A 26,127-nucleotide genomic window follows, 5' to 3' on the forward strand; every position below is an offset into this window, starting at 1 on the left:
ACTTCTTATGTTATCTAACAATTTCCTGCCGGGGAATTCAGGATCCTAGAACTGATATGATCTATGTTATTTTCACATACTGTATATCTCCAATGTAAAAATCTGCAAGTCACATAGAACCTCCCTAAATCAAACTTTATTACTTTGCTTTTTGTGCTTTCAAATAGTTCAGCAGCATCTTAATTTCTAGGGGCTTCCCAGTACTGACTGGTGAGCGACTGTAATTCAATTCAATGCCAATTGCATATAAACAGCTTCTTGCTCCAGCGATTTGTAACATAGCTATTCTTTCAAGTAAAATTTCAGGCCAAGTGCTCTTTACGTTTATTTTCCAGATTAGAACTTTCAACACAGAAATATAAATGAGCCAAGCACAAACTTTATCCTTTAGAAAACCACTTCACAATCTTTAGTACCTTAGCACCAAACATCACAAGGCAGTATGAATCCCTTTGGCTCAGCTGGAATACTGTTTTAGCAGCAAATGTGGGAGGTTTTCTAATTTACATTGTTGATTTTTAGGGCAAGTTTGGCAAGTAAAGTCTGTTTGAATAGCACATTTTACAAGACAAGTCAAAGTGCTTTACATTATGAAAACATGAAAATTGCGAAGGGTTCATTCTATAAAGAATCTCTATAAAATGACAGTCACACTTTCTGAGATGACTGGCATGAAATATTGCACTTTTACATAATATTCAAATTATAAAACATATAGAGGAAGGTTTTCCTCCATATATTGTAGGTATACAATATATGCTTTACACAAACAGCACAGTTTAAGCACACATTTTAAATCAGTAGAATTTAGTGTTAAAACTATGCTATGACTTTTTTTTTTAAGAGACACCTCCACTTTATCTACTTTTTAATTTAAGTGCACTCAGGCATACAGTGGAGAGTGAATCCCCTTTCGCAGAGAGGTAGACGACCTTTTTTAAGTGTGGTTACCACACAATGCTTTCACTAATGCATTCTAAGTATTGAACATTGTCTAGTAATATATCATTCCAACCTTTAAAGAATTGCAGAATCTGACTATGTACGTTCAAAAGTGGAAGCTGACAAAAAGAGTCAACAGCATCACTAGCTTATGTATGGACATGATTCAACTGAATGGGGTTAATAACTAAAGTAATTAAGATTAAAGTCTAAAGATACCACAATTTTGATTTTTACAGCTAATATATTGAGAAATCATATAAAAACTTAGAACAAGCAGGCTCAGAAGTTATCAACACTTCCACAAATGCTAGTAGCATGAGAGGAGAAAAAAACTCTAATCTTGCTTACCTTTACCACTGTAGCCTTCTGATATTGTTCTGATTAGAACTGAAATTAAAAATTAGCAGAATAATGAAATTCAGAGCATGTTGCCATTGATAGTTGCTCTCTGAAAGAAATCCATACTGTGCTGCCAGAGGTGACAAGTAAAATTCATTAATGTAAGTGCTAGTGCAGAATATGAATATGTAACTCAAAATAAATCATGCTAGCTCTAATGAGAGATGGAAAAAAATATTCAATAAGGCCAGTTATTAAATTATCTTTTTATATTTCCTTTAGTGGAGTATGGAATTTACTTTATGAGTCTCTTTACATAATAACAGATAGCAAAAAGGGAACAACTAAAGGCAGAGAGTAAAAAGGAACAACAACATGTATGTGCAAAAAGCTTTTCAGACCCACTCCTCTGTTGTAAAGCCTTCTTTAAACAGCAAAGCAGAAATTGGCACAGCAGTGTGGAGGACATCACAGGGTGAATGTCTGAATCTAATCTTAACTAATCTAAAAAAAGTCTAAAGGAAAAGTTATATAAAATTCATTCAATACATTATTCACATAGGATATTTACATTTCTGACTGCCAAAGTTAGTCTGCCAAACTGAACCCACAGTCATGGTAGCCAGGAGTAGTTACTGACATGTATGCAGCTTTTATTTAAATAATTTAAGTAAAATAACCCCTTAACCCTAACACTATACTTCACTCGGAGTAATGCATTATGTTGTGTCTAAGACTCAGAAGCAAAAGGTCAGTTTGATCATTATTTTGCAGTATATACTTAAAAGTTGTGACTGCCCTTGATGTTCTAAAATAAACTGGCTATTTGCTTCATTGTTTAGACTACAGGGAAGCATTTTTAAATATACCATCGTTATCAGTGTTAAACATTAATGTTGAGTAACATTAGTGCTCATAGTCAAGGATCTTCACAAGCATTTGGTTGTATATATAAATTGGGTTATTGTCAAAACCACAACAAGCTGATACTCTGAATGGAAACACCAGAAAGTCTTGCACATGACATTTCTCACTGTAAATGCTGTGTTATTTATGAATTAGGAAAAAAAAACTTGACTAAAATGTGAATTATAAATCCATATCCCTGCACCTAAATCATGAAATGTCAGTGATTTATATCACAATAACCATCTTTATCAAGGACAGTAATTCTGGAGTCACTGAAGATGAAACTTTGATAAACCAACATAACCTATCAGAGAAATCATCAACCCAAAACCATTGCCTTGTGTTGCTTCAGATCAAGGAGTAACCTGATAGTTCAATGATTTTATATATTTAACACAATTAGCACCTTCTTTTACATGTGCTATCAGATGTGTAATTTATATGGAAATTATGGTTTGGTGATGTGAGATCAGGACGTGTCAACGGGTTTGTACGCAGAGGTATTTGATGATTTTGTGGGAAGTGGGGGCGTGGACGCAGAGCATTCTCTGCCAGGGGTGATACTTACTGCAATCCACTAATCTGTTTTAAAGCCATCTGGATTTCCAGCCGCGGGGACACCAGTTATCACAGCTCAAAGAAACACGTTTCAGCTTTAATTTCCTCTCACCCTGACTGATTTAGCATTTGAAACATTTACATTTCACTTTAAAGACTTCTTTTATTCTTTCAAGGTTTATTTGATGGGTAAATTACAGTGAACTGGCAGTGAGCTTTTGCTTCAGCAATGGTACCATTTTGAGAAATTAATCATTATGACATAAATTAATGATGTTGAACCTCTTAGAGTTGTAAATGCAATTAAAGTGACAACGCCTAAGTGAAAAGAAGAGATAATCATCTATCAAAGTGGAAACTATAATCCTAACTTCCTGACAGTATATAGATATAAAATGTGTTACACAAATCCTTCCAGTTCCAGTCTTTTTTTTTTCTAACACACATGCTGCAGTGTTGTAGCTGTCTGACATACTTAGGATCTCTGAGAAAGAAAGAATAGTCCTGCAGCCCACTCTGGCTGCCCTCTATATGTTGTCAAAGGCAACGAGAAACTTCTGAGTATCTTAAATATGCACTTAGAGACAGTCTGGCTTTACCAACAAAACCCTAGATAAAGAGGGAAATGGAGTGGAATTGCTTTTAGGGAGAAGCTCTCCTTTAATATTCAGTTGTATCAAAAAGAAGAAAAAACAAGTTCAGCTCTGAATTCCCTGTTGAGTTATTCACAAAAACATGTTGAAAGCAAATAATAAAGACCTTGGAGAGTCATGGTGTGTTTACTGCGGATGAACCAGCAAACATCAAACTGAAGTCTGAAAGCATAACTGGCTGGGAGTCTTTGATGGAGTCCCAGTCAGTCCTGCTGAACTGTACTGGTCTGCGAGGTTTAAAAGAGAGCCTCCGAACGTTATATGAATAGGCTATGCTTTGTCTCTGCAGACCATCAAACAGATCTAACTGACCAACATGAAAACCTTTGAATGTCTCAGACATTGTAAAAGACCAGTAAAACTTTGAAGAAACAGAGAAGAAAAAGAACAATCTGCCAGATTTCACATCCTTCCACCCTCAAAGCTCACCCTGCCAGCCCTCACCTCTGCTCTGGCCTGAGCCTAAACTGGAACAACATCACAATGACCCAACTCACAGCCCCACCACTGTAGCCTCTGAGCGAAAATGAAATTGATTTGAAAATCCTCCGCCGGGCCAGACTGGAACAGAAGGGATTATTGTGCTGATTGTCCTAATACTGTGGCCTTCCCCCACACTAATTCCACCCATCATTTCCCCATCCCCCCGTTGTGCCGTTCCTTCATGATAACAGCTCTTTGGTCATCACTTGTTCACTTTACTTTTTTTTGCATTGTTCCCAAAAGGAAGCTCCATCCATTCACCAGATTTTGTGCTCACAGTTCGAAACATGCTTAGAAAGTTCTGTGCTGGCATATCAAAAGAGAGAAGAAAATATAGTGGAGGGGCAGCCTGTTGGGCAGATAATAGGACACAAAGGTGGTAAGGGGAGGTTAAAATTGTAAAAAACCGAAAAGCATACTTTTGAACTGATAAGCAGTTAGAAGAAATAGAGTGTAGAGGCACCCTGGGGCCTGGAATTCCCAAATTATGTTGCACTGTTGCCCTCTGCCCGGATATCGAGAAATTGATCTGTTTTTTTCTTCTCTCAATGCATTTCCCCCTCTTTTCTGAATACAGTCAGGACTATATCGCTATGGTTAACATTCAAACACCTTTGAAATGCAAGTGAAAACCTACACCTGTTCAGAGTACTTCTATTGATCACATTACGGTAAAGATTACAATTCCCATTCACAAGTTATTCCATTACTGCAACAAGCAAATGTCTCTCCTCCTCTCTCTCTCTCTCTTTTTTTAAACTTATATTTAAAGGAAATTAATTAAATTATCTTATCTTTACCACCTTGTCAAAGTGGGTAAATACATAAGTACTTTATTATTGTATAGGAAAAGAAAAAATTCAATAAGTTTTTTTCAATTCTAATACAAAATGCAAAATAAAATCTTAAGTTGTGGAAAACAAAGGTCAGATTTAGATAAAGTTCTATGAAAAGATATATCCAGATTTCCACTATGGTTTTTCTATTTTTATTATTTTTGTCAAACTGAAAGGGGGTTGTTGTATACAATTAGTTTACTAATCAAGTAATCTATTAATTATTCTGACAATCAATCGAGTAATCACATAAAGACTTAGAAAATTCAATAATGGTAAATACTGCCATAACAGCAGTATAAACTTGGGATATCTACATCAACCCAAACTATTTGTGTATCTGTCACAATACTTTCCTGTAGTTTACAAAAATTACCTGTAAAAATAACATAATAACAATTCACTTTTTAAGTTAACCTGGACAAAATCTATACAAAGATCTGAAATTATATTCAATCTAATAATAAAACAGCAGGCTCACAGACACTTCTAAGCAAATGTCGATGGGCCCTTTCAGGTTGCGCACAATGCTGGAGGGCAAAGAAACTATTCTACCTTTTGTATGCAATCCATAGCTGCGGTGCAGAGCAATTCTGTTAACTAAATGAAACCTGAAGATGTAGCAGTGACATTCGGTCAAGGAAGGCAGGTTAGGCAGAGCCTCACCTGTCATAATGGGAAAATATAATGATCAAATAATTTACATTGGTATTTTCATGCTGTGGTTTGTACTGTAAAGTATTTATTTTTCATTTAGCTTAACCAATTTTGATTATTTTTTCTTCAAAATCGCTGAATTTTCGCATTTTCCCATTCAAATGCTCAGAAGCGCAGCTGATGAGGCAGCAGCAAGCTGAGCTTCACCTGGGATTGTGCAACCTCTTGCTAATTGCCATTCTATGACAGCATGTTCCTTCCATCCGTACGTCGCCAATAAAACGGTTAAAAAACATTTAATATATAAACTGATTTCCCATAATTTAGCTTATGCATATAATATACAGTGCTTTTTGTCACCAACTGTGTGTGTAACGCGTTTCGTGTGCTGAGGAGCGATCATGAACAGCAGAGAACAGATTTGCAGTTCTCTTGCCTCATGGCAGGGGGCGCTCATGATCCCAGACATTGTGATTCCACAACTGCAGAGCAAGAGACAGTAACAGCTAGCCATACAGTCAAGCGCAGCGATATATTTATAGTTTTCTCCTCCTAGTACAGCAATCACTTATTAATAATCGCAAAATAAATATTAAGTCTAAAACCATACTACTGCAACAGATTGAATGTTCTGCTCTTTGTGTGGGACATATTTCAGTGGGTTTTTTTTTTTTTTTTTTTAGGGGCGTTGTTGTCAGTTGCTATGGCAACGAGTCTGCGTGTAACCTGGCCAATGCAGAGAGCGAGAAAGACGTCGTTGTGAGTTACGACGTCTTTTCCTTACCTCGTCTAGTTGTCCTACTGTTGAAAAAACATCAACGGTTTTTTCCTTTGCTGTGGAGCGTAGCACGAAATTAATAATACCTACATTTCCAAGTTTCACTGAGTTAACGGAATTATTCTACCACGGCAGCGCGGCTATGAATGGCATGTAGAGGGAGAGGGGGGGGGCGAAACAAACAAAAACCGTTAAAATACAAAACCATTTTATTCTTTTTTCTAGCTCACTATGTCAGCTACTTTACACGCAGACTCTTAACAACTGACAATAACGTCTCTATACCTATCTGGATTCAACACCCAAAAAAACACTCAAACATTTTCCACAAAAAGAACAGAACATTCAGGTCGTTACAAGAGTATGTTTTTAGGCTCGACGTTAATCTTGCAATTATTAATAAGTGATATGTGGTAGATTAGCTTCTGCTGCTAATGCTAATCTAGCAGTGGTGGTAGCTAATTAGCTAATGCAAACACCTGCTCTACTAATGGTCTGTCAGAGTTGGTGGGTCGCCTTTTACTATTTTGTAACTGAACCGAAACAAACCAAATTCCACATCACATCTACAAGTTAATTATCAAAGTTAAGCAAGCATAACTGATCTACTTCCCTCTCACTCGCTATTTTTTTAATAATTAAAACTTTTTCCTTACCTTGTCTAGTTGTCCTACTGTTGACAATTAGTAGCAAAGGAGTGCGTCCCTTTTTCTTTTGGCAGGCATACATTTAAGATTTTTATATTGACAACTTACGCTAGCAGCGAAAACCAAGTAGAGTAATCATCTCAGCCAGCAGCTGTTTGCCTTCCAGCAGGAAGATGGGGGTGGGATCTTGTGCGCGTGACGTCATGATATAAGTGGTCCATACTCCAGTTTTAGTTGATGTCTTCATCTTCAGTCAACTTAATAGATGAACCCTCACTTTGTGCAGCCACTTATAGCTTTTGTGTCCATGTTAGCCAGGGGATTTGGCACCTTCGTCATACACAGAAACATCTGACAGGTATATCGTTCACATGTGCTCCACCACTATTTGTTGTGACGGGGATGGTGGTAAATTTATTTTTTTGTTTTGTCTGTAAAGCTACTCTTAAGAAGCTCCAGCACTCCTTTTGTGCTAGTGATTAGTGATTAGTTCTTTGTATTTCCACTGACATACAATCTGGTGTTAACTTGGCATCAGTTTGCTGGTAGACCAAAGGAAAGAATATGCTTTTGTCAGCAAGTAGAGGCAGTTTCAAGGGGAATAGAGGTCAAGCAAAACAGTGTTAGTGTCATGTTTTCTACAATTTAGTTTAGTTTTTGATGTGTGAAATCTGAGACGTAAAAATGCCTTATTTTAACTATTTTTAAGTGTTGGATTACCTATAGAACAAAACATGCTCACTATTTGTTATCTTCCTGCAGTTTTTAATTCACCTGTCACGTATCAATACAATGCAACGATAGACCTGTGCTAACAGTTAGTTATTTTGCACTGAATTCATAAGCTCTATTTCTGACTAAGGTCTTTAACACTGTCCATCTTTTAATATTGCCAGGTTCTGTTAATAAATCATGCGGTAAAGGTTTTGTTAAATGCCAGTTTTTCAGAGTGTTGATGAGAGATCAGCTGATAAGGATCTTGGTGCCTTCACAAGCTATTCTTGCTTTTTAAAATAGCACTAACAAATTAAAATCGTAACATTAGAGCATCTGTTTGCAGATTTATTGGAATAAATAATGTGATTTGCTGAGTTAGGCTGTCCGTGTGCCCTTTGGTCCTTCACAAAATAAGAAAAACATTAAAAGAGAGAATAAACTATTTAAATTATTTTTTTTAATAAGTGAATAATATATAACTGACTTAATTAAAACAATTCTACAAAGAAAGGAAGGCCAAAAATCCCCTATAGCAATGTAAAAGATGTACTGCCAGTTAAGAAACTCATAGCAGTTGTGACCAGAGCTGGCACAACCAGTAATTAGAGCAAGGGCCAACATTCAGGTTTAATCTCTGCTTATTTCACTGTGGTATGAGTGTTGAGATTTCCACGATACACATATGCTCAACTTGATTTTGTTTTGAAAAACAAAAAGTTTTATGCTGCATGCTGTTAATAAGTAAATATAAATAAATAAATAAATAAATGGGGACACCACACAAAAAAAGAATAAGACAAAAACACAAGGCGACATTTCATCGTTTAACATCTTAAGTGAGCCTCAGAGTCAAAGAGCCAACTGCATCTCCAAAGTTGCAGGACGCAGACCTCCAATGTAGCAGATAAAGACTGTGATCCTGTATCAATATGGCTGAAGCTAAAGGCACAACACCTTCATTTTTAAGTCATTGTTGCAAAAATTTAATTGTTCCAAGGGATCAGTTAGTTATTTCTATGCTAGAACATATCATCATAAGAAAATTACTTTTGTATTATCTCTTTTGTACAGGAGCCATTACAGTTCCACAGGGACACTGGTTCCTGTTTGACACCTGTCTAGAACCGTTGTATTTAAACCTGCTTTAAACTTTTATTCTCCTCTTTTTTACGCAGGAAAGAAATCCAGGCAGCATATGGACAGGTCTCTCAGAGGGCATCACACAGACATAAATGAAAAAACAAACACACACATACACATATAATTATAGCTTATTGTGTTCATTTGACCCAACATGCATGCTTGTGGAATGAAGGCAAAGCCAGAGAGAACAAATGGATGCACAGGGAGAAGATGTAAACTTATGCAGAAAAGTCTTTACCAGGTTTTCAAGCCAAACACTATTTGCTGCAAGGCAACAGCTGCTCTTAGAAAGTCAGCCATGAAACAGGGGCCTATAAAGTTCCCCTTCCTTCGCGATAAAACAAAACTGCTCAGACTGGTTGCACATTTGGTTAGGATTTTATCTAAACATTTCTCCTGCAGATTCTTCTGACCCAGGACCAGGCTTACTGAACAGTTTATATAGCTCAACCAGCTTTCAAACTTGGAAATGACACTGTATAAGATAAGGTAACATGGGAAACATAGATCTGATATTTTTGCTTATGTGATCCAACAAAAAATTGGATTCGTAGATGGTAAATGAAAGATAGAACAAGGTGTAAAAAACAATACCAAAAAATCTTTCAAATATGTTTGCATGCGTTTACAGAACAGAACTGTGTGCAGTGAGGATTACATTTAAGGTGTATTTGACAGAGAGGTGAAAGCTTTAGTTGTGTTTTTTTTTTCTCATTAAAATAAATTTACACCGACTCCACTTGGGTCATTGTTAAAATTTCATGATAATTGTTCAAAAGTAAAGTTTGCATTTATCCATCCACCAGACAGCAATTTTTGCATTATTGCATTGCATTTAAAAAAAAAAAAAATTTTTTTTAATTAATTGCAGCAGTGGTATGTCCTTTCAAAGTATCAAGCTCAATAAGTCCTCTCTGAAACTGTCAAAAATCGAATAAAGTTGAGCCATGTCAGAACTCTCGGTGGATTCATCGCCAGCCAGACATCACTTTAGCTTTCCTCGTCCGAGTCAAAAGACTTTCAAAAACTTCTGAGGCCAGAATGTCCATACTACTTCTAGCAGATGTGGTAGACTTAGTTAATGCTTGCTAGCACTTGCTCTTACATGATTTTCAGCAATCTTTCATCTAATGAAGCCATAAGGCACTAAACAGTCTCTGAAGTGCTGTTTCTTTTTGCAGAGGATCCACACCACACACAGAAAAGCTATGGCAGTTCTCTTTTGACTTCAGCAACACCTGCTGAAAACAGCACTGCTACTCTCACAATTGTTTTGGAGACATAGCAATTTTTTTGCTGACTAATGTTCGAGCCAGGTAGAAAAGTCTGGTGGAATCCACAAAATTTGGTTAGAAAATGCCTTCACAGGTTGTAATCCTTCGCAATGCTGATGCACTTGAAGAAAAGCAGGCACATCGGTTTGCATTCGGCAATTTCAGTAAAACATATTTATCAGTCCACTCTGTTGAATTTAGAATTTTCAAAGTCAAATTTTATAATCTCAGCTTTGACATCAACATAGTGTTGCCATGTTTCATATGCACTCTCTTTGCTACAAGCCTCGAATCACATCACCAGTGCAGAGCGTCGTTGGATGTTAGGAATATTAAATGAGGATTGGCTAATATGATACATAATTATTGCATAGATGGATATATATACTATATATAAGATAAGTCTTATATATATAAATAAGATTGAATGTAGCATGCAGTTGCAGTTTACAGAACAATTTCTGATAGTAACTTATCTGCATTTTAAAGAATCTGTATAACAGTTGATAATTTCTGTTGTTCCATAGTAAATATTTGCTAGAATTTAGGCCATCTGGTTCAGTGGAGACACAGAGTACGATCAGCTTTACGCTCTGTGAAATCTGCTGGTATATGCAGCTTATTTGCTGCATCTGGAAAGCCTTTGTTTCTGTGTTGGGACACTCTTTGGAGTACGGCTAACGTACACATCTGCGTGGAAAGATGCAACCATCAGAGTTCAATAGTTTGTGCTTTAATAATGCAAATGAAACTAACTGCATTCTCGAGTATTGTGAATTCCATTAGATCTTGAATCAGACTGACATCAGGTTTAGTGTAGCGTCATGGCTTCAAGCAGGATCCACTTACATAATATCTGACTGACTCTGACTTAAATTAAAGGCAGAGTTGTAAGAGAAGTTGTGATAAAGATCCTTTGGGGCAAAGCAAAAGTGCAGAATTTTCTTGTCTGAACATAACAAGCCAGACAGGGTGCATTGTCAAAGTGTAGATAATTGACCCAGAGGAGAGTGGTCACTGAGACTGTGTCATCAATGGTTTAATAAGCAATTGTCAATTATCTGAGTTTTCTCCTGACACTACAACCAGCCCCTGAAGGCCCCATCACTGCGACAGGCTAAGAAAAAGCAATTAAAAAGCAAAAATATTATGCTGCAGAAATGGCTTCAACAAATGTCAAGATACTTTTTAACCATCTCTTTTTAGATTCTTCAGGCATCTTTCAGAGACTGAGAGGAGTTGTTCATGTCATACTGTAAAAGAAGAATTAAAAATAGGCTAAGCAACCACAAAACTGGCTTTGGAGTATTGGATTTTTTTTCTCTGACCTAAATCTTATGGGTCTAAACATGACTGCTGGGACATGGGCCTAGATTTACCATGCAGAGACTTCTGTTCATGCTTTCCAGGGCCAAATGTCACATCAAGCAGATACAAATTAAAAATGTTCCTCCCCCATCGTTCTTTGGAGTGATATAACAGCCTGGGGACAAATGTAAAACTAGATAGCTGGTAGTCTTTGAACTAAGAACAGAGCCTCTGAATTTTTAAGTAGCGGAAAACTACAGATGCTGGTAATTACTGCACAGAGGGACATGTTACAGAAGACAAATGAGATATTTTAAGAAATAAAACAAAAAATCAAAGGAGTAGATGGAACCACATCTGATCAGGTGAGAGTGTGAAAAAGTTCATTAGGTCAACACAGCACCCACACAGTGACTGTCTTCAAAAGAATAATCCCATTTAGATTAACGGTTGAATAGGCTGTTCAGGATAAGGAGCTCTTGTATAGATTAAGATATATATAGATTAAGAGTATTTTAATCTAATTATGTGAAGCGTTCTTACAGAGAGTACATTTCCACCTTTCAGGATAGAAGAAAGGAATGGCGAAAATCAATTGTAGATTTATTGCCATTCCCAACTGGCATAGACAGCTGGCAGATATCTATGTCAATATTTACTATGAGTTCTCTTTTGATGAAATCTGAGGAAGGATGACTCTCACAGGACAAAGCTTTCTGGAATGAAATGCTGAGCAAATGACAAGGATTCAACATCAAATGGCCAGAATATGTACAACGACATTTAAATCTACAGAGAAGATTTTCTGTGGCTGGTTTCTGAAGCTGCTCTGTGCTGCCGGTGGAAATTTCAGCTGATTTTAATTTACTGGAAGAATGGTAAATAACACCAAAATATGCCTATTTTCTAAATAAGTAAAATAAAATTATACCGTTTAAGCAATAAAATTTGTATTACCTGATAAAATAATGATCAATGGTACAGAAAAAAAAAACACACAGAGAACTGACTTCTTTTTTTACCACTAGTAAAGTCCTCTAAGTTACATGGAAAATAAAATCCAACTTAAAAGATTTGCAGCATCTCTCCTTGACTCTTACATAATATTTCTTATTTTTATACTTCAAATCCTACATATCACAAAGCAAAAAATAATGTATTAAAATATTCATTCAAAAAACAACAGCTTTGCTAGACAATATATCTTTATTTATACAGTATTGACTGCTGAGGGTTATATAGATTACATAGCCCTCAGCAGTCATTGGCATGTTAACCATCTTTAGCATTTTATGATGGAAATTAGCATGGTTATTTTAAATAGCATTAGTAACTATGCACAATATAGTTTAAACACAACCTCCCAATAAAAGATTTTGTCAAGAGGCCTTCTGGTCAACAGAATCCCCTTACAGCAGTGCTGAAAATCTGAAAGTTTCCTGCTTCGGTTTTTCCTGTGAATTTAGCAACACAGACCTCATAGCCCCTGGTTAAACTACATTTCCGTTCTCATTTAGGTTGTGGACTGCTGCTGTGCGCTCTTGTCAGAGTGGTTGTTTGGCCACATACTGTTTCCATAACACTGCATCTCTCTTTGAGCGCCTGGAGTGTCACGACTTCAGCCAAGGGCTCCACTGAGCGAAACCGGGCCCTGTTACGCCCCCAGGTCACCAATATCCCCTCAGCCTCCTCAGAAACACAGCTTACCAGAACAAATATAGCAAACTTTTGTTGCTCTTTAGACCCTTACGGGTTTGTTTTTTTTTTTTTTTTATTTTTTATTTTTTCTCCCTCTCTTTCCAATTTGTCAGGTGGAAACAGGGTGTGAATAACAGCTTTGTTTTTCAACAGAGCCCTAGGGACCTGACTTAAGACTGCCTGACCGCAAATAAATAAGATTGATCATCAAACCATATGATATGCAACACATGGGTCAAAAATAATTAATGACACCCTTTAAGTAATTATTACAATTACTAAAAAATAAATAAATAAACATTTTATAAGGATTCAGGTGAAATAAAAAAGCTTCAGATTCAAAGGATAGTCTTACTTAGTAGTAGTTCTATTCATAGTCTGCCATTACAGCTAACTAACTGTCTGGATTTAGCAAAGAAGCAGACAATTAGATTTGGAACTGAAACAAATACCTGTGAACCAAACAGCAACAAGCTAATCTGATTTAAAGTTACCTGAACGGATAGCACCTGCTTACAGAAACAAATGCATCCTCATGTACAAGGGGGACCATTTGGACTGTTTCTTTGTAGTTTATGTCTTTCTTTCTGTTTGTGAATGAGTCTAATTGAGTTCTGATGGCCTATGCAGAAGTGCTGTCTCAAAACTGCTGTTGTCAATGGCCTAGTTCAAAGCTGGCAATAATACTTGCCCATCCATGCCTCCCATTAGCAATCAGACTAGTAGTCACCTTTTAATATGCAAATAAGAATAAAAGAGGTCTTAAGAAGAAGTCTTAGCTGAGCTGCAAACAGGATATCAACAAGGCTGCTGATGTTTATATATTTGTAAAGCTATTTGCTGCAAACTGTTGATGAGTTTAATCTTGTTGCTTAACAGGTGCAAAAATTAAAGAGAAGAAGTCATGATTGACTTTACAAAGCTAAGAATTTTCACACAGCCCTTAAAGAGGTTAACTGGTTAAAAAAAAAATAAAAAAAAACATCAAAGGAAAGCACAAGACATGTTGCTGGAAACTAACAACTGTTCTACATTCCCTTTCATATGCATAAAGTGCTCAGTCAAAATTAGTATGTTACAGACCATAGACCTTGTAGAACTACAAGGCATGACCCAGCCTGGGTTCAAACACAGGTTCAGCATCTTTGTATTACCCCTCATAACTCAGTCCTACTTTCTGGGCCAGCCACCCCGAGATGATTTGAAGTCACCCGGTGATTGGTTCAGTGACCATGGGTACACGAGTCATCTTCTAGATCTCCCAGTCAGACATTGTGATAAACTTTCTTGATTACAGTTATTTTGACTGACGGCGTTGAAACAGATCCCATCATAAATCATATTTACCCATCAAATGAATTTAATCTGGAGGATGAATACATGCATTGCTGATAGACGTGAGACTGGAATTACAAGTGCCGCTTTAGTCAAAGTTTTGAAATCAGGGAACATTTCTCCAATTGAAGTGATCAAAAGACTCTCTGACAGAGGGGTTTCCTGGTCCCACAATCACTTGCTCCAGCGGGAGCAAGTCCTGCAGTACAAGGAGCTGGATGGGACATCGAGGAACAAAAGATTGTACCACAGGATCTGTAAGGAAATGTACTTCAGCAGGAATTAGTTTTTGATATGATGATCGCTGCTCACTTTCAGGGTGATACTCTGCTCAATGCAAACATAACCAGGGCCGACCCTGCAGTGTAAAAAGACATATTATATATATATGTCACCAAACCTATATATCACCAGATCCTAGGTTTAGACTGGAGTAAAATCATTACAATTATCTGACACCAATTTCTGATTTTAATAATGCTGGTCACAAATTCTGGGTAATAACTCTGCTGCTTGAGGAAACTTACAGGTCTTTGGGTTGTCCTTCAATTAATCTCAAAGAACAGATTGTGTTCATACTGTAGAACTAATGCAGACAGATGTCTAATAGACCACCTCTAAAGCTGATACAGGGTTGCCATCTGCAGAGTGGAGATTGAGATAAGATGGGGTAAGAAAAGGGCTGCCATAACAACTGGATTTTACCAACACATTCTTACTTTTAAGAAACAACCAGAAATTACATTATTATTAGTGAATCTTTATCATGAAAAACAGTTTAAAAAGCTGCAGAGTTCTGAGCTCTGTGATTTATATTAAAAGTCACTACCAAGAGTATTTTCAGTTCTTGGACCAGAATCATTGATGACTCTGAAATCTTACTGAATCTATGTCATGTAAAATTAAGGGAGAAGGAAGTCCAAAAAAATTGCAAATTAAAGTCGATAGTGATTAAACAAATCTTAAAATTCAGTACTTTAGATATTGTACATGTTGAGCTGCCCATCACAACAGTAAACTCTGCCACTGTGTTTAGAAGGAACCCCTCCAAGAAGGAGTGTGGTAACAAGTGTTTTGCTCCAATTACTTGAACTGTTTTTGGAAGAATAAGAAATATGAGAGCAAGAGTCTCACTCCAGAAGAACAAACGTTGGCAACCCTATCATCACAATGTTTTGAGTGTATTTGCAACTGTATTTAGCTTGTGTGGACACATCTGGACTAGCAAACACAAAGATTAATTTAATTCTAATGTTATGATATGCTTTAAAAAAATAGAGAAGTTTTAAGGTATAATGGCATTCACACAAGATTTTTTGGTTTGCTATATGTTGCAGTATGTGACATTTATAAAAAAAAAATATTCTGGCAATCCTGCTCATGTATGCACTGCTAACATCTTCCACTTTCTCTCTGCATTGTGGCATTGTGGTGAACAATGCTTCATCTTGTTCACCACAATAGTTAGTTCAGGCTATTTAGCCTGGGTGCCGATGATAGCAGGTTTTTTCAGTAAGTTGTTACTCTGCCATTAGCAGTTTAGAAGAGAGTCCACGAGGTTCACTGACAGCATTAATTCAATCCTCCTGGCTCTGATTGGTTGTTTTTGTCCGGGAACGGTATATTTCTTCAGATGGCGAAAGTAGAACTGGGAGGAATGAGGAGCTCAATCTTTTCACAAATGATTTGTCTAGTATTGTCCTTTCATGAGATGGTGACATTTTTAATTAAATACATTTATCACATATCTCTTTTTTTACTTTTTATTATTCATGTTTTTGAAATGGGAAATATTTCAAAACATCCATACTTTACATACATACATACTTTACTTTTGTAAACATCAGAAAGTAGCTGTATTGTGCAGCAACAGTTTACGTTGGAGGAGTTCCGCGTGCAGGACGGCCAGCAAAAATTGAAATGGTCTTAATAAAAATAAAACATAAAAAACACCTTTAAGCAGCATGTTATGACAGAAAATGATAGTGTTTATGACACCAACTTTAAAATAAAAAAATACTGTATACATTGATCCTGAGAAATGGCTCATGCCTATTCAGATTGGACATGCAGCAAATATTATTTAAGGCTGGAGGTGCAAATAAACTGATCCAGAGAATGAGAGTAAAATCAATGCAGGGGAGTGTTCTGTGTGCAGCCCTGCAATACCAGTTTGACAATATTAAAGAGCATTGCCTTTTCTCAGTTGATGGGAGACTGGCTGAAGCAGAGCGACATGTTTACTAAAAAAAAAGAGGGGAAACGCTTAATCCGCTTTTATTTATAGGCTGTCACAAACACATGGCTCCGATCAGGTGGCCAGTAGCGTCTGTTCATGCAGCATCTGAGTATGACAAAGTTGACAGCTTGCATTGTCTGAGCCGTGGTTAATTGTACTGGTAAGGTACTCCAGACACAACTGAAGCAAGAAGAAAACGCAGTTTGCAGTTTGACATTCAAACTCAAGCGAAAGCACAGAGAAAATGCAAGAACAAGATTGTTCTGTTTTTCTATTTTAAAAAAATCTCCAAAAGCCACAGGAAAGTTGTCATTACAGATCAGATAGCTCCCATTCCGTTACCCTTTTCTAAAATAATATATTTTGTTGCTGCAACCCATTACAAAAATATATATTTAGTAACGAGGTCCCCTGTCTAAATCTCGATCTAAACTATAAAGCAGCTCGCTACGTGCACATCCACATTTTTGTGAACGAATAAACATTTATTTGCTCCTGTTTCTGAATAAGTAGTGAACAGGAACTTTCGAGTACAAAAAAACAGTCGAGCCCCCCCCCCCAAGTAGCTGCGTGCTCGCAGGAACGATGCTGCGTCCTGGAGGAAAAGTTGTGAGATGACTCTTACCTTATAATCGCCGTGTCGCCCTGGCGGATGGTGATGTTGTCGGTGGCCCGCTGCATATCCACACTCCGGACAGGGAATCCTGTGGGGATAAGACAGAGCAGTCTGAAAAAAGAAGCCTGCAGCTGCCTCCAACACGATTTGCGCCCCACATGCATCTTAAAAGCGCGTCTCGGGAGCAATAGATCCAAACGTGCAAAAAATAAAAAAGAAGGAAACAAGTCGAGTGGTCCAGACTTCTGCTGTAAATAAACGCGGGATAAATGTAGGTCCAAAACAGTGCGGGATGGATGAGAGCCTGAAATAGTTCACGGCTGGGGGGGTGGAAAAGTGAGGGGACCTCGCTCTATAGTCCAGTGACGCGTAATGCTCTCCGCGTAAAGGGACTGCACAACCCACAGCGGCGACGGAGAGAGGCAGGCTACTGTTTAGACTCTGTGGAAAATAACTCCCCACCTCCTCACTCTTCCTCCCTGTTTCCCTTTCTGCTCTCTCCTACTCTTTCTCTCTCTCTTTCACATTATCCAGCCTCTGACTGTGAGGCTCCCTTCATTCGTTGTCAGGACAACAGCACCACCTGAGGTCCCTTTCAGTGACACACAGCTGAGTGAGGACCACCGCAAAATAACTACAAAAAAGAAAAAGAAAAAAAAAGTACTATTATGAAAGATTTAAACAGTGTTTTCAAAAATATTCAATTTAAGGGGCATATTAAAGGGATAGTTCAAAACTTGAGATTGAGGTTCTGGTAAAAGTTATAAGCTGTAAATATCTTACTGATGATAGATAAGTCTGGTGGTGTTTTCATTTAGCACACATCTATATTTAATGGTCTGGGAGGCTACTGTTAACTCCTTCTCTAAGAGAGGCCAAGACTAAAGCAGATTTCTATCATCTGAAAACAAGTTCATTCTCAAAAACATTTTAGGTATGTGAATGCTATTTTGTGAACCAGTAAACTGCCGTCATACTTGCATTGAATTATTATTTAAGAGAAACCCAATGATTTTATTAAAAGAGAGATTGAAGAAGGAGGTGGCTTGTCATCAATGATTCTTCCATATTCTGAGAATGTCTGGTTTCCTTTCGAAATAATTGACATCGATAACTAATTTGGCTTTTTGGTAAAATTTATGAAAACCATAGAAAGTACGCATGACTACAATGCTACTACATCATGAAAGTAGTGCAATTAAGTACAAACATACATATACAAACAAAGCCGCTAGAGGTGGGTATGCTACAACAAAAATGTCAGTGTCTCAAAGTTTCATAAGCTCTTGTGAATAAATTACAACTTGACAACAATGTTTGATGGTGTTCACAAGTCAACCTATCTGCTGAGGCATGGCATCCCACTCTTGAAGGGTGACCCTCAGGTAATTAAGGTTGTGGGGAACAGGTTTACAAGCTTTTACATGGAGACTCAGCTGATCTTAGAGGCTTTCTATGCTTGCGTTGTTTAAGATGGGTCACAATGTTTGGATTAATTATGGTATTCATGTAATATGGGCTCATCACTGTAGAATTTACAAAGTGCAGAGCAGTTTTGTATTGATTAGACACATCTGCCTACATTGTAACACCACCACTAAAGGCTGCCTGGTGTCAATAGGGACTGATGCATATTGTGTTCTCTGATGTCTCCAACATTGTCTTTGGCCATCAATTCTACTCAGAAGGGATCAGAAAAAAAAAAAAAAACATCACTGGGGCCCACCTGTCCCTTTGTCCAGTCTAAATGCTCCCTTCCCCATGGCAGATAATTAAACCTTACTAACACAACCCCAGTTTCAAAAGGTCTTAGTTTCTGTGAATAGTGTTAAATAAACCTCTAACAGAATCCTGAACTATTCCTTTAACATAAGTAGTACTATAGGTTAGAAAAGAGAAGGCAAGAATGTGCTTTGAACTCACTTAGCAGGAATTTATGCAACGAGTCACAGTGGGGATCATTAGTACAATAGTTATTGAACTTATAGATATTCATTTATTTAAAACATCACCTCCTAAGAAGCTTCCAGGCCTTTCAGTTTTGAGCTGGTGAATGAATTCTTTGAATAGCAGCTCGGAGATACTTTAAAAATCTTAAAACCTTAGGTATAGAATGGCCAAAATAATTTCCATTCTCATTTAATTGTTGGGCTGTTTTCAATATTTTTTAGATTCTAATTAAAGTTTATGTTCCAATGGTCTGTCATACTGACTAGCTTTAGCTAGAAATCCCATTCCAACATAAAGAAAGAGTCCCTGAATTGAATCAGATTCAACTGTTGGAAATCCTGTTGCAAGGACTAAAAAAAATATCATCCATCTATCCCTCCTTTCTTTCCTTCCCTCCCTCCTTTATCCGGGGTCAGATGAGGTCTAAGTAGGGAGGCCCAGACTTCCTTCTCCTCCTGGGGAATACCAAGGCATTCCTAGGCCAGCCGAGAAACATAGGCCCTGTACTAGGGTTACCATATTGTAATTTGGGAAAACCAGGACAACCTGAAGCCGGCGGAGTGGGGGGGCTCTAAAAGCAGGGAAACTCCATACATTTGCGCTTTGGCATGTTGTTGGCGTACTGACAGCCACGCTATCTATCTTCTGATTAAGAACAGGGCTGCCCGCACTGACGCGGCTCAGGGATTACATCACACGCAGCGTGGTGCGCAGTGCCCTAGTGCCTGTAAATTTAATGGTCCAATGAAGGAAATTTAAAAAACAGAACATTTCCTCACTTTCTAAAAAAAACCCGGGATACCCGGGACAGGAACATGTGAAATACGGACATGTCCCGGGAAATACGGACGTTTGGTCACCCTACCTGTACTTTGAAAAAAACAAAACAAAAACAACACTTTCAACATTCTTATTTATCAGGCTGTATGCATGTAACCATATTCTAAAACATAATTCAGAAATTTATGCATATGTTTTCATGAGCTGTGCAACACTGCTAAGCTAAATAAGTTCAATAAAAATGGCTTTCTTAAAATTTCCGAACCCATTTTTAATAGTACATTGAACTACACCTATTTTTCTTGCTGCATACATCGGAACAGATGCTCTGACGAAACCAAACTATTATTCCACAGAAAATACTCTCTAATTCTGTGCTCAGGGCAAAAACATTCAAATACACTGTTAATAGAAGAAGAGAAAGAAACATAAAACATCTCTGGTACTACTGAACCAATATTAACAAATGAACAAACTTAATTCAAGATCACGTCACTTGTAAAGCCAACAAATATGTGAAGTAATGTCATTTTCTAGTTCACTCAGAAAGTCTCCCTTTTTAAAAGGACGCAAATAGTGAAAAATAGGTGCCAACACAAATACTGCTCCCTACACTTATTTTCCAAAATAAGGAGTAGCCTTTACAGATGTGTAAAAGCCATTGAAAACATGGGAATAAAAATTTTTTTCTTACCAACTATGTAAGAGCTATATTAGAAATTGTCTAGTGATCAGTGGAAGATTCAGATTGGTTCAGAGTAACAATTTAATACAGTAGATTTAGAATTTCAATTCGAATTTTCATTTAGAATTGAAAATGCCCATATATACTAACTTGACTATGTGTTCCAATGTGCAGTATGTTTTGTGTTCTTTACTACAGTTTTACCATTTGGAATTAAACTAGCTCTGCAACCAGTTATAAGGACTGGTCACAGTAATAACGTGACGAAGCATGATTATACTGAATGAGAATTCCCTCATTCTTATTGTACAACATTAGTTACACCTGTCTGATTGTTTACTGACAAAAAAGCAACTTACCCAATTATATGGTGCTACTTCTATTCATTCAGATATTTAGATATGAGGAAAATGACTTTCAACGTGCCATACTGGCCTGGGGTTTTTATGCATGGAGTTTTCACTTTCCCCTATGATGTGTGGGTTCTTTCTAGATACTTTGGCTTCCCCAAACATGACGCCGACGTTTGAACTGGGTAGCCTAAATTGCTTTTTGGGTATGATTTTGTGTGTGGGGGTGTGCGTGTCTGTTTTATCCTGTTATTAACCACTGACCTGTCCAGGGGTACCTCACCTCACACCCAGTGGTAACTAAAGATTTTTAGCCAACAAAGAAATGTTGGTATGCTGGACAAACAGATTGAAACTGTCATGTCAACATGGGAAAAAAAACCCACACACACCTTTCAGAATCTGTTATAAGGAAAAGGAACATTTGAAAAGCAAAAAATGGTCTAAGCTGGTATGGACACAGTGTGCGTGAATCTCCATCAGCACACATAGCAGCAGAGCACAGGATTACATTTAACATTTAAATAGCCTGTATTTAAACAACATGCCAATTGTGCAAATTTGTGGTACATGTGTTGTTTTAAAGTTGCATCACTGCGACATTTTTTAAAAATATCCATAAAATTTATAACAGCTTGGTGTAGCTAAAGAACAAACTTCGCATAATATAGCACTAGACTGGTAGAAAGGTCATGCTGCAGCATTAAATCTGGGTATCCTTGTATGTCATAAAAATGCAAGGCAGAGACACGACAGAGTGATGGGGGAATAAATTTGTTATCTGGAGCTTATTCCACTGTGACACAAGCTGTATAACTGGAAATAACAGAACCAAAAAACGTGTTTATATTAAAACGGGCAGCTTATTCACATCAGTAAAAGTTTGAAGGTGTTTATAAGTTAAGAAAATGTTTTCAGTGAGATCTGCTTACCAATATGATGTGAAGTCATCCCTAAAATCCCTGCAGCCCTCTACCAATCTTCTAAGCCTCTAGTAGTTGAAGCAATCTTAAAGATCACACAATTAAAGGAGTATGTGCATTTAAAACCACTTTAAATTGGGACTACTAGTTCTGAAGAAGAGAGCAGGGTACGACTCTGCATACAGAGTTATACAGCAGAGAATCTCATGTGGTGTGGAGCTGTATTTTTAGTCATACATTCTCTGAATTTGGTCAGTGATCTGAGTATACAGTAACACAGCAGGACTCATGAATGCCTAACAAAGAGCCAGTCATTCTTTGCTCTAGCTGACACTGAAGAACTCACAAGCACACAGACAGTCAAACTGAGGACTGAAAAATAATGGGGTTACAACAAAGCTGGCATGGTGCACGTAAAGTTTTAGTGTTGTAGTTTTCATAGTATATAAGGTATTCTATAAAAATCTTATCTACAAGAGAGGTTAATATAAAAGGTTATGGTATTTAGAAGTATGTGGCTTTTGAAAAAACTGATATTACTTCCTTCTTTTTGTATGAACCCAAATACATTGAAAATGCACATGCAAACCAAGCACATTTTATATAGTTCAGCTCAATTCAGTTTATTTATAGCATGTTAGTTCATAACAAATGTTGGACCAAGGCTCTTTACAAAAAAAGTCACTTCAGTCACACTTATATCAAAAATAATCCTACTTTGCAAACATTACATTAAGCTCAGATAAACATCCAAATTGACTCAAAAAGTTCTAACAAAACCCAGCAGATTGCATTGAGTCATTGACTTGCAACATTCACTCCTCCTGAACAAGCATGTAGCAGCAGCAGATAATCACTTGCGTTTTGTCATCGACTTTAGAGCAATCCATCATACTGAGAATGCATACAGCGACAGTGGAGAGAAAAAAACAAGAAGAAACCTCCAAAAGAACCTGGCTCAGTACGAGCAGCCATCTGCCACGACCGACTTAGGATTTGAGGAAACAGAGCAGATGCACATAAAACAAACACATGAACTGATGTAGGAATATTTTCAATGTTTATGAAAAGTAAAAAGTTAATAGCAGGAGATCTCAGCCAAAGCCCTCCTCCAGGAAAGGTATCGCAGCTAAACATAATGACAGACCAGATGTAGATTGTATAAAGAGAAAAAAAGTGAAAGGAAACATAAAATTAATGGTTGAAATAGCGGCAAAAATATTGCAAATTGGAGAGTACGAGAAGGAGAAAGTTAAAAACAGCAGTCAGTTTGTCTTCCAGCTGCCTTTGCCTATATCAGCATAACTACAGAGATAGTTCAGGATAACCTAAACCAGTCCAACCATAAGCTTTCTTAAAATTGACATTTTAAGCTTAGTCTAAAAGGTAGACAGGGTTTTCTGGCTCAAACACTGGGAGCTGGTTCCACAGCAGAGAAGACTGATAATTAAAAGATCTGCCTCCAACTCTGCTTTTAGAAAATCTAGGATCCACCAGAAAACTTGAAGTCTGACAGCTCTATTAGGAACACATGGAACAATCAGATCTCTGACGTTTGATGGAGTTTGATTTCTAAGGGCTTTGTATGTGAGGAGTAGAATCTGAAATTCAATTCTGGATTTAGCAGGGAGCCAATTAAGGGAAGCTGAAATAAGAGAAATAGATCTCTTTTTAATTTTCATCAGAACTCTTGCTGCATCATTTTGGATAGGCTGAAAGCTTTTAACTGGATTGGGTGGACTTCTTGATAGTAGAGAATTCCAGCCTTGAAGTAACAAATCCATGGACTAGTTTTTCAGTGTCACTCCTGGACAGGATATTTATTGAATGTGTTTCCCTGGTGAAACATGCAGCATGTTTCTTTGTGCCTCAGCTCCAAGTACTGCATTGCCAAGGACCCAAGAGATTTTTTTTCAGGACAGTGAGCCTGCAAGAGAATAGTACGGCTCAGGGAAATGCAAAAACAACTGTCATTATCTATGATGAGCATCACAGTCGGAGGGAGATAAATGATGAAACCACTGCAGCAAAAGCGGAAATCAGTTTATTCAAGTGGAAGGCAGAACATGAGCTGTTATTCATCTCTGGTTTTAGATGGTACAACATAACAGTCTACAAAGAATAAATGTTGCCACATTTGATTTAATTAATTGTGTTATAATTATATTACATTCTTAGTAAATTTATTTAAAGCTCAGTTTTAATTAAGATTTTAATGGCTTATAGATTAATTTGAACCCTTAAATGTTTTATTTATATTTGTTAGTAAAACTTGAAAGGTGGCTCTGTCAAAGTCTAGATTAAAGGGCAGCTATTGATTCAGATATTACACTTTTGCATGGTGTTTTGACTTCCCCATCATCAAGTTCATAATGACTCTGAAAGGGTATATTGTATCAAAGCAAAAAAGAAAAAAAAGGAACAAAAAAAAAGTCAAATATCTATCTGGAACAACTGCTTTTTCAGGTAAAAAATTAATTCCACAATCAAAAATTTCCCTACTGGTAGTTATTGGGTTCAGAGTTAGAATTTTTTTTTTTGTATTTTTTACCTCATCTCTGGTTTTAGATAGTACAACATAACAGTCTAAACTTTTTGTGTAAACTATTGATGTTTACACTTCAATAGTAACTTAATACAAAAGTTACTATTTGGACATAATAATCTCATGGGTTATTTTTGTTTGATTGTAGAGTGAACCCCTAGAACTTGCACAGATGCATATTTTATTCTCCTACATGTGAATTTTTTTTTAAATGGGCAGTATTATGTATTTTCCAGGCACATAATGCCATTTTATAGAATAATTAAGTAACTATGTTAACTTCAGTTGTTATAAAAATGCCATGTATATCAAATTTGACTTAAAATTCATTTGACTTTATAATTTAATGCTTCAAAACTGGGCCTCTGTCTCTTTAAAAGCTCCTGCTCTTTTAGAAACTCTCCCTTCAGGAAGCCATCTTAACATCTATTGAGGAGGAGCTTTGTTCTCAAAGTCAGAGCTTTGTCCACCCAGGTATTTTGCACAGCTGAATGGCTTCTATGGGAGGTTAAAGGATTTCTCAAACATGCATGAAAGACTCAAAGCAACACTCCAGATAAGTTTTTGATGAGAGAATAACATTATAACATGATGTAAAGCTAAAAAAATTTTTTTTATAAAGCACCACTGAATATCTGGGAGACTGTTGCATATAATAAGTTTGGTCACATTCAAACTGCCAATGTGACATAAACTTAGTTGAACTATGGAGGTTTCTATTTCAACCAGGCCCATATGAAAAATTACAACACTGTGCACCAATTTGGTGGGATGTCAGAGTTAAATTAAGACAAATCTGTACCAAACATTGAACACTGCCCATTTAAAACCAGAGGATAACTGATTTTAGTTTTAGCTGGAAATCAGACTTACCATCCAAAAGAAAACAGAACTAAAGAAGTATTAGTCAAGTTGCACTTTTTTATTTGACAGCCAAAAATATTGTTTTGAAAAGACTGTGAAACAGCTATCAAATTTCCCATTGAGTGCAAATGACAATGTCTGTTAACCTAATGATGTGTACAGATGGAAGTCACAGTGGGAGGGGAAGAGGAGAACAAGGAACACTTTAACAGCAGCTCCATTTGTTCATATGTGCTCATATATTGCTGCCTGGTCGCTAAAACATGATGTGCTGTGAGAGATGAAGAAGTAGAAACCTTGATTTGTCATTAGACATGTAGATTTACTGGCCACTTTATTAGATACAACTCCCTCCTTTGGCCTCAGTACAACCTTAATGCCTCATGGCATAGATTCAACAAAAATATTGCTCAGTGATGTTGGTCCATGTTTACATAACAAATTAGCTGCAGTTTTTAATTTATTTTTTATTACACATCCAAGACTTTATGTTGGATTGAGATCTGCAGACTGCTGAGACCTCTAGGGTTCAGTTATTAATCTGCAAATATCCACCAGAAGTACCCATCAGAAGGCTGATACAATGTGATCATAAAGAAACAGACAATTGGAGTAAGGTAGCCTGTGGAGTTTAAATGGTACTTTACTGCTATTGTGGGACCTAACCTTTTTCAAGGTAACTCCTTACACTGCTACCATACGCCCTTAAGTGTTAGGGCACTGTTGAGGCATATTTGACAAATGCCATACACTTAGGACTATTTCTACCATCAGCAGCCTCTTTATTAGGCAGACCTGTTTATCAACACAAATCAGCATCGCAACACATTTAGGGAAATAAATAAATAAAGAATGTGTCCCAAAGAGTTAAACTAAAAGGTTTTTGAGGGTTTTA

At 37.1% G+C, this 26,127-nt stretch overlaps 1 protein-coding gene across 2 annotated transcripts in view; it reads right to left on the reverse strand.

The window, feature by feature from the left end:
* The window catches only part of lsamp (limbic system associated membrane protein), a 725,983-nt gene that overhangs the window by 188,881 nt on the left and 510,975 nt on the right, over positions 1 to 26,127 (reverse strand). The window contains exon 2 of one of the 2 annotated variants that reach the window (XM_028045633.1): positions 17,145 to 17,223. In XM_028045633.1, coding sequence (XP_027901434.1) covers positions 17,145 to 17,223 — 79 coding nt within the window. Of the gene's footprint in view, positions 1 to 17,144; positions 17,613 to 26,127 lie in introns of those variants that run through there. The other variant, XM_028045631.1, reaches the window with a different exon arrangement.

This window comes from Xiphophorus couchianus, chromosome 18, assembly GCF_001444195.1.
Source record: "Xiphophorus couchianus chromosome 18, X_couchianus-1.0, whole genome shotgun sequence".
Lineage (NCBI taxonomy): Eukaryota > Metazoa > Chordata > Actinopteri > Cyprinodontiformes > Poeciliidae > Xiphophorus > Xiphophorus couchianus.